The sequence below is a fragment of the Grammomys surdaster genome, unplaced genomic scaffold, assembly GCF_004785775.1.
Source record: "Grammomys surdaster isolate TR1022 unplaced genomic scaffold, NIH_TR_1.0 65, whole genome shotgun sequence".
NCBI lineage: Eukaryota > Metazoa > Chordata > Mammalia > Rodentia > Muridae > Grammomys > Grammomys surdaster.
The window spans coordinates 14,144,428-14,158,215 of NW_021604567.1; the positions used below are offsets into that span (position 1 = coordinate 14,144,428).

Consider the following 13,788-nt stretch of genomic DNA (forward strand, 5'->3'; position numbering starts at 1 on the left):
TGCAGGAAGTCCATCAATCAAATAATGCAAATGCTGGATACAACTAAGCAAAGATTCCTCAGTTGAAAAAAAACTTTGAAATCTAGATAGAGGGCCACCAAATCTCCAAAGAGAATCTCCAGCCCCCAGCTCAAAGGTTGTCACTATAAAACTTTAGAATCCAGAGAGAGATTCATGGCCTTTGCTAGAATTTGCTTGTCTTTTAATTTGTTTTGGTTTTTCATTATCTAGGTTCTTTTTATGTTCACAGATGCAATTATCTTTAGAAAACATAGTTCTTCCTTTGGGTTTTATTTTTATTTTTCTGTTACCTCAAATTCTGTATTCTTATGGGAAAACAGTTGGTCCGTATTGATACTTATTTGAACTGTAATGTGTGACCATTTTGGTAAATGCCTTAACTGTTATTTAGTTCGGAGTAGAACATATTCTCACACAATCAACATGCATACAGAAAAACACTAACACAAATACACAGAGACACAGAGAGACACACAAGAACACACAGAGTGACAGGCAGAAATACACAGAGACGTACTAACACAGAGAGACACATACAAATACACATACATACACAATTATCCATATTAACACAAACACACACATAAAGACACATTACAAACACACAAAGAGATGTGCACATACACACACACACCCATTGGGTTGAGCATGAAAATCACTGTAGTAGTTTAAATTTTAAGTGTCCTCCATAAGCTAAGGTGTTTAGATGTGTAGTGGTACTGTTTGGGGAGGTGATGGAGGCTTTAGGTAGTATAACTTTGCTAGAAGAAATGCAGCACTAGGCCTTGAGTGTTTATAGCCTTGCTCCATTTCCAGTTTACTCTCTGCTTTCTGCATCTGGTTATTGATATGATCTCTTGGTTCCATACAGCTGATACAATACCTTTCTCAGCAGACTTGGGGTTGAAGGAGTTTTGAGTTCTATATCTTGATCTGATGGCAGCCAGAAGAAGACTATCTTCTGCAGATAACCAGGAGGAGATGGGAATTCTACACTGGGCAGGGATAACGCAGGCTGAGCGAGTGATGGGAGTCAGCCAGTAAGCTGCACCCCTCCATGGCCTTTGCATTAGCTCCTGCCTCCATGTTCCTGCCCTGCTTAAGTTCACGTCCTGACGTCTTTCAATGATAGAGGTATATGATGTAGAAGTACAAGCCAATAAATACTTTCTTTCCCCAACTTTATTATTTGTTGTGATATTTCATAATAGTAATATAGACTATTAGTATCTTAAAATATGGAGTAGATCTTAGCATCTGGTTTGGTGGTGAACCGACAGCAATAAAAATACCCTATGTTATTTGAGGTTCTTCTGGAGTTTCTTTGAATGGCAACTCGTAGGAAGATATACTACGCCTGGCAATATTATCCATCCATGTAGAGTACTTTTATTCAAATTCCTTTTAAATATATTTTTAAATTAGCTTACAAACTCGTGTATTTCCACAAGGTTTCTTCATGTATCTTTAACGGCCATTTATCCATTCCATTGTACCATCTCATCTTCTCAATCCCATAGTCTCCTCTTAAACATTTAACCTTGAACAATTAGGACCTGTTGTGTTACTCTGCTGATAGCTGGATTATAGGAATGTATCATCTTACTAGGTTCTCTTTTAGTTTTACAGTAATCAATAGCCATTTTTTTTGATAAGTTATGCTAGAATTGTAGAAATATCTTGACTTTGAAAATCAGCAGAGGTCCTAAGGACAAGCTCAAATTTATTTATATTGTAGTATAATACTATATCTCTGAGAGATGTGGAGAATTTTACTAAATTTATCATTGCATAAAATGAATGTTGATATTTCCATATTTAATAATAAGTGTAATTTTATTTCTTGATAGAACTTGGAAAGGATGATGTTTGTATTTTGTAATTACTTTTTTGCTGCTGTGATAAAATACCATGACCAAAAGTGACTTCTGGAAGAGTAACTTTGGCTCCAGGTTTGAGATGAAAAGTGTATCAGGCCACAGTAGGCATGGTCATAGGCAGCCCGCCTGGAAGGCAAGAGACCACATCTTCAAACACAAATAAACAAGGAACAGTGCACTGAATGTAGATGAGGATTTACACCGTCAGAGTCCATGCTCAGTGATACTCTTCTCTGAGCAGAGTTCTGCCTCCTAAAAGTTCCATGTTATCCCTAAAGAGCACCACCCACTGGGGATCAAGAGTTCAAACAGTTGAGGTCTGGGGACATTTACCATTTAATCCAGTAGAGAACTTTTGTGTTCCTGGTTCATTTGATTCTGCAGTAATCATCTACCAGGTCTTTAAATTTGCCTTACTGCTGATTAAGGACCTTATCAGAAACAACAAACATACATCTGATCTGCAAAGTACTTAATTAAAATAATTACAATGACGCTTCTCTTATAAATAGCATTCTTGCGGGATTCTGGAATGAATTTTCAAGTAGAATCTTATAGAAGTCATTTTGTATAACTAGTAATTAATAAAACATATTAAAGCATATTTATTAGGTATATTATCATCATCACTCATATACTGGACTTAGTTGTATAAATTTATATATGATCTAGAACTATTCTTATTAATGATGGTAAAATTTATTTTTAAGAGTACAGATTAATGTAATTTTACCAGTTATGTTAATAAAATTATAAAAAAATATTTGAACTGCCTGATTTACTTCGGTGACAATATTGACTTAAAACAGTATTACATATTAAAATACTAAACTTTCACAATTTAAGCACAGTAGAGTGACTTCTTGTGTTACCCAAGATAAACTTTTTAATGAAGCCAGGAAAGAGCGTGATTGCTATTATAAGAAGAAGACATTAATTTTACAAAGTAACCATGGAAGGTAAAATACATAGATTAAATTTATTCTATAACCTAGAGCAGATAAATGCAGCCACTGATTACTTTGAAAATTTAAACTAAATAGATGGAATAAGGATGTTTTAGGACAAAGTGTCAGTGTTTTTTTTTTTTTTTACCACTTCTCACTTCGTTTTAAATTAATTACTAAAGAACATATTAACACAAGACACAATCTGAGAGAATGGAAAGAAGATTATATTGCTGACTGTCTTCATCAATTTTCTATTGGTAGGAAGAGACACCATGAGCAAGGCAACAATTAGAAGAAAGTGTTTGATTGTGGCCTTGTTTACAGTGTCAGAGGGTGAGTCCTTGACTGTCATGACAGGAAGGATGCCAGAAGGATGTCTGAAATCATATCCACAAATTTTAGGCAAAGAAAGAAAAGACTGGGTCTGGTGTAGACTTTTGAAACCCTAAACCTCACCCCCATCTATCCACCTCCTCCATGAAGATCACACCCATGACCCTTCCCAAAGAGTTCCACCAACTACGAACCAAGGTTTCAAATGCATGACCCTGTAGAGGTCACTCTGATTCAAATTACCACACTGACCATACAAGCAACTATGTTTTAGTGTCTGTTGATATATAACAATGGGATTAATATCAGTTGTGTCTTTGTCAGGTTTACCATTGCTATGACAAACACTATGACCAAAACAGCTTGGGAAGGAAAGGGTTTATTCAGCTTATACTTCCTAATTGGTGATCTTCACCAAAGGAAGTCTGGACTGGAACTCAAGCAGGGCAGGGAGCAGGAACTGATGCAGAGGCCATGGAGATATGTTATTTACTGGCTTGCTTCCCCTGTCTTGCTCAGCTTGCGTTCTTATAGAATCCAGGACCATCAGCCCTGGGATGGCACCACCCACAATGGGCCCTCCCACCCTTGATCACTAATTGAGAAAATGCCTTACAGCTGGATCTCATGGAAGCATTTCTTCAAGGGAGGTGTCTTTCTCTGTGATAACTCCAGCTTGTATCAAGTTGACACACAAAACCAGCCGGTACAAGTTGTAATTAGAGTGACTAAAAATTACTATCAAAGTATCTAACTTGTGGGCTTGTAAGGAGGCATGGTAGATAGGAGTACAAGTTCAAGGGCCTAAATTCAGACCCACAGGACCCACAGGAAAACACTGTGCAAGGCACATCTGTTACTCTATAGATGACGTAAGGGTGTGGAAGGGCAGACAGGAGGATCACTAGGTTCTGGGGGCAAGCTGGACTATCTGAAAAACAGCTAGCTTCATGTTCAGTAAGAGTCTTGTCTCAGGGGAATATGCAAAGGAGTGATACAAGACATTGTTTACCATCTTCATTTAGCCTCTATCTATATATTAAACAGGTGTGTGAGCCTCCTACACACATACACAAAAGACAAATATTCTAATGTAACTGTAGGATATAAAAAGAAGTAAAAAATTTGCAATAAACTTCTAAGTGTTTCCAGCTATGTATTTTAGTGAATATTAAAAATTCAAAACAAAGCACTTAAAGAATTAATATAGAATGCATCCATTATATATATATATATATATATATATATATATTATATATATAAATTTAAATATATATACATTTTTTAAAAAAAATAGAAGATTAAGGAAACATAAAGGAAATACAACCTAATGAAAATCAAGGCAGAATAAGCAAAATAGCCTGTTAAACTGGAAACACAATCAGATATTAAAATAATTCAGTGATCTCAAAGTGAAAATAAATATATCAAAATAATAAATGGATGTCAGGGTTTCTGAATGTAGTAACACACCAAAATATACTGATATAGAGAAGATTAGAGGCTTGGAAAAATGTACTTTGGGCAAAAGCATTTCTAAAAGATAACAGATGTCATTATAACAATAAAATACAATATGGACTACAGTGCTGAAAGATAATGGTGATCATTACAGGTGAGAAAGTGTCCCTTGTACAGGGGACAATTCTGAGTCTAGGGAATGTTCACTGCTCTCAAAATTAACACAGACATAGTTAGTGTGGGATTTAAGCAAAAGCTACCCCATAACTGATTCCTTAAAGTGAGGAAAATTAGTAAAGTCATATGTGGATGCTTAACCTGGATCCCTGAAGGGATTCAGAATGGAGAGGGTGCCAGTGCCTTCTGGCCATGGCTGAGGTCATCCTCTTGACATTTTTCACTCTATCTTGTTCATTCATTATCAAGGAGGAGGACAAGATTCCCTGATTAGTCACTTATATAAGAAGAACCCAACAAACCCATCCAAATTTGTTATTTCTCATCTACTTTTGGGTTTTCCTGTTCTACTTTCAGTTAATTTGTTGTTATAAAACACCCTCATGATAAGTGATTTAGAAGATGAAATATCTATTTTAATCTACAGCTCCAGATTATAGTCCATGACTATGAGGAAGTCATGGTGCTAGAAACTTGATACAGCTATCATCTCACAACAACGATAAGAAAAGGTACATGATATGTGGAAACCCACGGTCATCTAACATAAGAAAAAAATCAATGGGAGGGGTTAGGAGAACATAGTAGACATAAATATTCAAGCCCAAATGTTTAAGTGGAGACAATGGGGACCCACTTATTAGAGGACCAAAAACAGGCTAAGGGGATGGATAGTATAGTAAGCATACCTTCTGCCGCAGCATAAGGACCTTTGCTTACTCAAGTAAACAGCTAGATGTGGCCACAAGAACCCGCTTCCCAAATCTGGGAAAGCTGATGCAGAGACAGGAGGATCCCTGGGATTTTCTAGCCAATAGCCTAGCTAAAAGTTACTGATTTCTATGTTTAAGAGAGAGAAGGTCTTAAGGAAGTAAAATACAGTCAAGTAGAAGACATTTCCTGGTCTTAGCACAAACTACCTCTGCACATGCATAGACACTATGCACTAGACACATTTACCCACATATACAGGATATATAGGCATATACACACACATACCCACACACTTACACAATAGACAGTGATAGCCTTGTTCCATAGAACATGGAAGACAGTTCCACCAGAACAACTTTTTGATTGATTATTCTTTCTGCATATCAACTAGGACACCCCTGGGTTGTGTATCAATTAGACATGTTTGAGATGCTACAGGATTATCAGGCACCAGTGCATCCAGCTATATGTTTTATACTCTGATTATGGAAATTTATAAAAAAAAGACAAAATATGGCAAACTAAAGGTGACTCGATATTATACAGGATAAATCTAGCATATAAACAATTCTTTTGTGCCGTAAGGAAGGGGGTCTGGTCAAGTTACTTTCATAGGAAGATGATCTGATTGGAAATCCATAGCAACTTTATTCTGAAAATTTGTGTCAATATTTTCCATAATGGACTTTTAATAGCATATCATGACTTCTTAGTTCATATCTAATTTTCATTTTTATTTTACACTCAATGTTGAGTCAATATAATCTTAGCCTTTATAATGAAAGACAAAAGGCTTGAGGAAACATTTTTGTAGTTTTAAATTTTTCTGCCTTGGGTTATACTTCTCAATTTATTAATTCATAAAATTGTTACTAACCACTTACTACATCAATAAAAAAATTAATGAGGGAATTCCTACTTTCATAGTAACATGCTGATATTTGATTGAGCTAAAAGAGCCTTGAAGATATTGCTAACATATAAATAAATTCCACCAAAATCAATTTAACTGGACCAATACATAGTTCTTTTTGAATAGTTTTTAATAAATAAATGCATCTCATATTTAACATGATTTCATATTTCATATGATATCATTTAAGCACACAATAGATAATAATTTTCACCAACATAAACATTTTCCGAACAATTGTGTACACACTTTCCTAATTATTTCCACAGACTAGCTTTATAAAAGTGGAATTACTGTGTCTGAGTAAATGTACATATTAAACAGGTTAGATATATATTGGCAATTTTCCCTAAAATCAGGTACTTCTCTCATGATATACTCCGTTGTTTATGAACTGAACAAAAAATAATTGACACTTCTTTGTATTAAAATTTACATTTATCTGTTTTCCAATAACTTACTAGTCTTTATTTAGATCACTTTTTCTTGTAATTACTCTTGATTTTCTTTTACCACTACTTTATCAAAAGATGTGGGTATTGTATAGAACACTAGAATTTTATATTACAGACACTATTCACTCAGTGGGCTATGTGGTCGGTATTTTCTTCAGTGTACACAGTGTCCTTTGCTCTTGTAACAGTTATTTATGTCATGTAGAAATCCTTTATTATTTAGAGCCAGAGCTATGAATATTTCCTTCATACATTCAGCCTTAACAGTCTATAGAGTTTTCATCTACAAATAAATAAAAATACAAATGTATGCATTTTTTTGTATTTTCATTGTTATACTTTAATTTGGGTCTAATAAAAATGTTGTGATATACACTCTTTTCTAAACAAATGTACTCTCATTTCAAAGCTCTTAAAATTATGTTGTCTTATAGAATAGCTAAAGTTACTTAGGAATCCATGCTCTGACAAACCAGAACTTGCCTGCAAGGTCAATGCTTTGAATGGGCAGTCCTATGAGCATGATACTGGAGTCAATGAGTGGTTCATACTGATATTCATACAATGGACTATCAGAGACTTTACTTAATAACCATTTATAAATATGTTCCTAATGCTTAGAAGGGAAGCATACAATTAAGCCAATTACATTCTGGTGTGGGAAGGAGCTTCATTATTCAATTACCACTCAACAATATTCATTTAAGCCACAGTATACAACAGATACAAGATGTCATGATTACAGGTTCTATCATTACTAGAACCAAATTATCTTCATTCCAGTATTACCTTACATTTGAGTTTAAGTAGTGTTTTGTAATCATATTTTTAACATTTAAATCTTCCCTTTTTTCAGAATTTTGAGAAAGGTTCCTAATGTTCAAGTTTTGTTTTGTTGTTGTTTGTTTGCTTGCTTTTATATTCACCAAGCTGTGATATCAGATTCAGTGATACTATGTATTGAGACTCTAGTACAGTCTCTGAATAAGTAAACAAACTGACAATTCAAGGCCGTGTGATTTTCCTTGTTTAAGATACCTTATCATCAGGCACAGTCTTTATGGCTTACATGAAGCCTTCATGGCTTATAGTTATAGTATATAAACAGATGAAAATGGGGTGTCTACAGAAAAATCTCATATCTTCTTGTCTCAGTGACAATGCCAATGTATTCATGACAAAAAAAAAAATCCTCCAAACCTCAGGTCCTTCATTTGCCTCACCTGCCACATGTTCTCTACTTCAAAATATTTCATGCTGTTTGACTCACAGAAAATTACCACATCGTCAGCCATTCCAAACATCAGTAAGAAAAGAACAAAATTGATTCTGTTTTCAACATAAATGTTTATGCTAATGTCTTATAACATGCAGAGTCTGTGCTATGAAAGATTTGAACTCTCTGCAGGTTCACACTTTAGAATTTCAAGTCCATCTTCACTACCCCTAGATACTCTACTACATCAACACACACTGGTATAACTTGCAAGCTCTATGGAAATTACTGGAGTCAATGTTTATGAACTTGTATTGCAGATTCCTCTAGGTAAGTTGACACACTTCACCATCTCTTTAACGTTGACTTGCCTGAACATAGTTTGTCATTTATATGTCCTTCGTAGCATCCCGTGTTAGAAAAGCACTCAAGTTTCAAGGTCCAAGGTTCTATTCAACTTTCCAACAACATAGCCTTTGTCATTCCCCAACTAGATTAACAACCACTAGAGGAAAAAACCATGATTTATCAGTACATTTGCATTCTGCTATTATGTACTAAAAAGGTTATTCAAATTTTCCTTTGTTTTTATTTAATATATTAATATAAAATATTCTAGAACTTTTTTTTCATTCATGAGTCTTTGGCTGACTTAGGCATAATTTCCAAAGTTAACTAAATTTATTTAAGAAAACAATTATAATAGTGTTTGTTTTTTTCAGTAAAATATGTGACTTACAGACAGGGAGTCCAGGTAGTGACTGGATTGATTCATAACTATAGCTGTATTTAGCATGTTTCCATCTTAATTTAAGGACATAAACCTTAAGATTCTTATATTAATGAATGGTACACCTACCTCAGACATTAAAACATGACTTTGGGCTTAAAGCAGTGTAGAACTTGTCTGACTTGAGGCATTGATCACACACTATTCTACTCACATGCTAGTCGATGGTTGTAGGGCATGTGGGACCCGTTACCAGACAGGCCTGAGAAATGGTAAGGTTGAATGAGCCCAAACCATGGGCATCTCAGAATTAAGAATGGATGGAGTGGAACCATTCCCTGCCTACATCTAACTGCTCTGGAACACACAACTATGACACCCTACAGAGAAGACCATGAACACTGAGTTAAGTAGCAAAAGCATTTGGAGTTCTGCAGGACATGAGAAACCATGCCACCAAACAGAACTGGTAAGGTAGAAGTAAATTTTAAAACCCTGGTAAATCTCATATGTCAGAATGGTAGGTGTTAGAATCAACTCCCAGGGGACTCTTTTCATCAGGGATCGCTGCAGAAGGGGGGGGAGGGGTGCTTGTAAAAAAGCCCAGACTAAATTGCCCAGAAAGAGGGCGTTTTCCAAACTACTAGAGACCTCTTGGCTCCCTGTTCAGCTGCAGCTCAGAAAGAGGTTTAAAATCATGACTAAAATACCCACATTTGACTCCCATCCCTATAAAAAAATGAATTGCTAGTTTATTCATCTTACCTAATGACACAGAAGGGCAAAGCAAGTACCCAGACAATGAATAATAATGCTTGAACTCATGCTGTAAAATCAATACATTAGATCCGCAGAGCTTGCTTGGTCTTAATGCTCTCATCCCTGAATGCAGTAGGGATTTCCTTCTGAATTATATATGCGTATTGACATAATTACATAAATATTGAATTTTCCTTATATGAGGACATTTTTTCAGTCTCAGTGTAATTATGATGTCAATATTTGTAGCTGTACTAACACTGAGTTGAATTCTGTTCGTTGTGATGGATAGCCGTGTGTCGTGAGATAACTCAGAGCCACATGGCCTTAGAACATTGGGACACTAGACAATGAGAGACAAACCAGCAATTCCCTGGGTGAGTCACACTAACACCACCTGAAGAAAACTGTTGGTTCATTGTAAATCATTATGGACTGTTCCCTACTCAACCTTGTCAGAGTCCATAACACAGACGAATAGCAATTTAAAAGTAAGTTGAGAGATGGCTCAGAAGTTAAATGCACTGGCTTTTCTTCCAGGGGCCTTGAGTTCAATTCCCAGCAACCACATGGTGGCTCACAACCATCTGTAATGAGATCTGATGGTTTTTCTTGTGTGAATGAAGACGGCATACTCATGTACATAAAAGTACATAAAAGTAAATGGGTTAATTCATCATTCTTTCTTTTTCATATTTAAATCAAGTGCTTTATCTCTATCCTCCATTGGCAGTGTTCCTAGTGACAAGTTCTCTAATATACTGGCAGATATCTATATTGCTTTCTTCATGTCTCTATGGGTACATAATGACTACACAATTCATAGCTTTGTAGATGTTATAATAGTATCCTATGACTACTCTCCTATGTGAAATCTAAACAGTCCACTCATAAAGACAGTGAAGAATGCTGTGGAGAGCCGCACGGTGACACGCCTTAAAGATGGCGCTGGTTTCCACCTTCACCCGGCCTGATGGCGGGTACTCTCAGTGCCTTATTTGGCTTGGGCTGATGACCTGGCTTTGCTTCCGCATATGTGTGCCTATCTATATTTGCCATGTGGCATCCTGGGGTTAGCTGCCAATGAAGTATTTAGCCTGTGGGCAGGGACTCCCCGGGGTCAGAAGACTGTTAAAAGTTCCTGAATAAACTGTAGAAGAGCTCGAGTGTTTCGTCTTCTTTGCGGGACGAGGGTGAATGCTGCTGTCCAGGGCTTTCTAAGGCTTCAAGGCTTCTGGCTGCAGAAGAAGAAGAGATGGCTGTAAAACAAGACCATGTTTTATAAAGGAAGTATAAAATTCAGGCACAAGACTAACATTTCAAGCATAATATAAAGAATTAAGTATAGCTCATAATACTGTATTACATTTCAAAATTGGTAAGAAAGTAAATTTTAAAGCCTCAATACAAAACTGACTATTTATTTCACAATGTATTATATCATAACACTTTGTTCTGAATAAATATATTTAGTGAAAAAATTTATTTAAAAATAAAAATGCAAAAAGCCCTACGCTTACTTCGTTCTGATATGAGGTAATATCTGGAAGTTCAACTTTAAACAGTCTTAATTATTTCCTCTTACCTAGTTATATTCTCATGAGAAAACTTGTTGTCTGTTCTATAGTTGACACGGTGGGAAAAGCAGAAATTTCATTTCACTAAATTTCTTTGCTTCTTTACCAACCGGTGACATTACAGAAACATTCTAAGAGAATTTTCTTAGTCAAGAAAGGATTTTGCTTTGCTCTTATAGCGTTTCTGAGGATGCCTATGTAAAGATATCGTTTCTACACTATGCCTAGGGTAGGACTAACTGTGAAGCATAGGGCGTGGAGTCTGGGTAAAAACAGAGAAGCCAATAAAATCAAGAAGCCAGTGGCATGTGCTTATCAGGTTTAAGAACTATCCGTGGTTTCCATGCCCCACATGACTCTGTGATTTCTTATTTGTCCTCCAGGGATGCCAGATAGCATGAACTTCAGTGATGTCCAGCAAGTCCATCGAGCAGACCGCGGAAGTACTTTGGATACCACTGGCGCAGGATGTGCGTCAGGAACGGAGTCTATGACACTCCCTCTGATGGGGATGCTGATGTTTCTTCCCTGGCTGTGGTAATGAAGCTCTCTGTCAAGACAAACCTTACTGGAGTCTTGATGTATCTCTTATCCCCTTATGCCTGGAACAGAAGAACTCTTAAAATAATGATTAAAATTAGGGAAAAGTGTGTTACCCTAACTTCTTAGAAGCCAACTGGCATGTCCATAAGAGTACCTAACAATCACGATCCTGATAATCTATTTCAAACTATTTCTTCTTGGCATCTAACTTAAAACTTCTTAAAGTCTAACGTTTAATCTAAACTGTGAAACCTCAGAAGTGATTTTTTAATAAGAAGGCTGTAGTGTATCTGTAATTGTATTCTGCTTAATCAAACCCTTTCCTTTTAACATTGTGAATGTCGGCATTTGAGGGTGTGTTTGCCAAGGACCGAACACGATAAGTAGTATTTCTTAAAATACTGGGAATAAAAATAACGTTAAGTCAAAGCACACAAAGGCAACTATTATGCATGCATTTTAGGGGATTCTTTCATTTTTGTGAGTTAAATAAAAAAGTTACTATAAATCTGTGAGTTATAGAGTAGATTATTGGGGCGATTTCACATAAATTCACTGAAGTTTGATAATGTTTTCCCACTAAACCTCCTCTACTGAGCTTAGTAACTTAGGGATGCCCATGTGATGTCCCTTTACATTCGAAATGCACTGTAGTATTATGGCTCTGTCCCTCTTTCATCTTTACCTAAAACATCTAGCTATGTCAGAAAGTACACTTGTATACTCCAATAAAGGTGTTGGTTATTTGATGAGAAATGTCAAAGAATACATGGTCATTTTTTTTTCTAACAAAAGCTTATCCCTTCTTCATTCATGTTTTGAAAATGTTACTTGCTACTTTTTAAAGAAAGCATCCTATGGAGCAAGCAGTTGGCTATCCATGCTAAGGTCTGATGAATATCTTCCTGTGAGTAATAAGAGAGAATGCACAGTGGGCAAGCCTTTAGTTTTCTTCCTATGTTCTCAGCAGGATGGTTCCTAATCCACCATCCCTCACTTCTCTGTTGTGATAAGTTGCCTCAGCAGATACTGATAGCATACTTCTAAATCTGCACTTAAGGAGGAAGAGTTTACTCAGCTTTTATTAAGGAGTATCACATCCATCCAGCTGTGGCCAGGAAATATAAAGAATACAAAGCAAAGGAGAAATGCTGAGCTTCTTAAGCAAATAATCCAAAAGGATTTAAGATGACCTCTGACAAGGGTCACAAAAGACTCAACAGCCACCAAGACAGAGGCAGAATTAGTTTTCCCTAATGAGGAAAAAAATGCACGATAAACCTTGGATCTCTAAGGTTCTCAATCAGCCAATTGGAGAATTGTCAGTTTAAATTACAATATTTTTAACTGTTCAAGTCGGTTTTACAGTCTATTCAAATGTGCTTTAACACTGGAAGCAGCACTTCTCTGCTGATATCTGTATGTTTTTCTTAGTCTACTGTTGCAGGCAGAGATGGGTAGTTCTTGACCCTTCATCTGCAGTCAACTTACCACACTCCACAAATTACAAAGTTAAACCTATTTTTTTTCCACAATTTTGTCTCCAGTCTCAGCCTATTATTCAGATCACTGTCTCAGGAACAAAAATAACATTAAATCACTCATGCATTCTTGTTCCTGCTGAAGTTTGTTTTCTATGGAGAAGTGTCTGGGTCCTCAAATTAGGGGAAATTAATTTTGAAAACCAACAAACTGAAGAGCGTAGCTCAGGAGTTTTAGATGTCTATTGACAAAATTACTTGGTTGAAGATAATTTGGGGCATTATGGGAACTGGATAAGAGCCTAGAATTAACACAATCAATAGAATTGGTGGGTAGATTTTAGAGACTACATTTTATGTTCCCAAGTGTGTGATGTCTACCTCCAGCTATGCACTTTGGAGACTACACATGTCACTACACTTCTGTGAGATCTCAGAGCCCTAGGATGTTTTCAGGATTTCTTTGAGCCTCGGGCATCAATTTTAGTATTCTTGGTAATGATATCCATCGTTTAATATCCCACTTGGTGACATTTTATACTTATATAGCATTTCATGGTGTACAAAATTCTTTCAAA

The 13,788-nt window shown here is 36.1% G+C and overlaps 1 protein-coding gene across 1 annotated transcript in view; it reads left to right on the forward strand.

The window, feature by feature from the left end:
• The window catches only part of Gpc5 (glypican 5), a 1,275,516-nt gene extending 1,263,021 nt beyond the window's left edge, over window positions 1-12,495 (forward strand). Inside the window, exon 8 of the mRNA XM_028771916.1 lies at window positions 11,570-12,495. Coding sequence (XP_028627749.1) covers window positions 11,570-11,727 — 158 coding nt within the window. The 3' untranslated portion in view covers window positions 11,728-12,495. The remainder of the gene's footprint in view (window positions 1-11,569) is intronic.
• The last annotated feature ends 1,293 nt before the right edge of the window (window positions 12,496-13,788 follow it).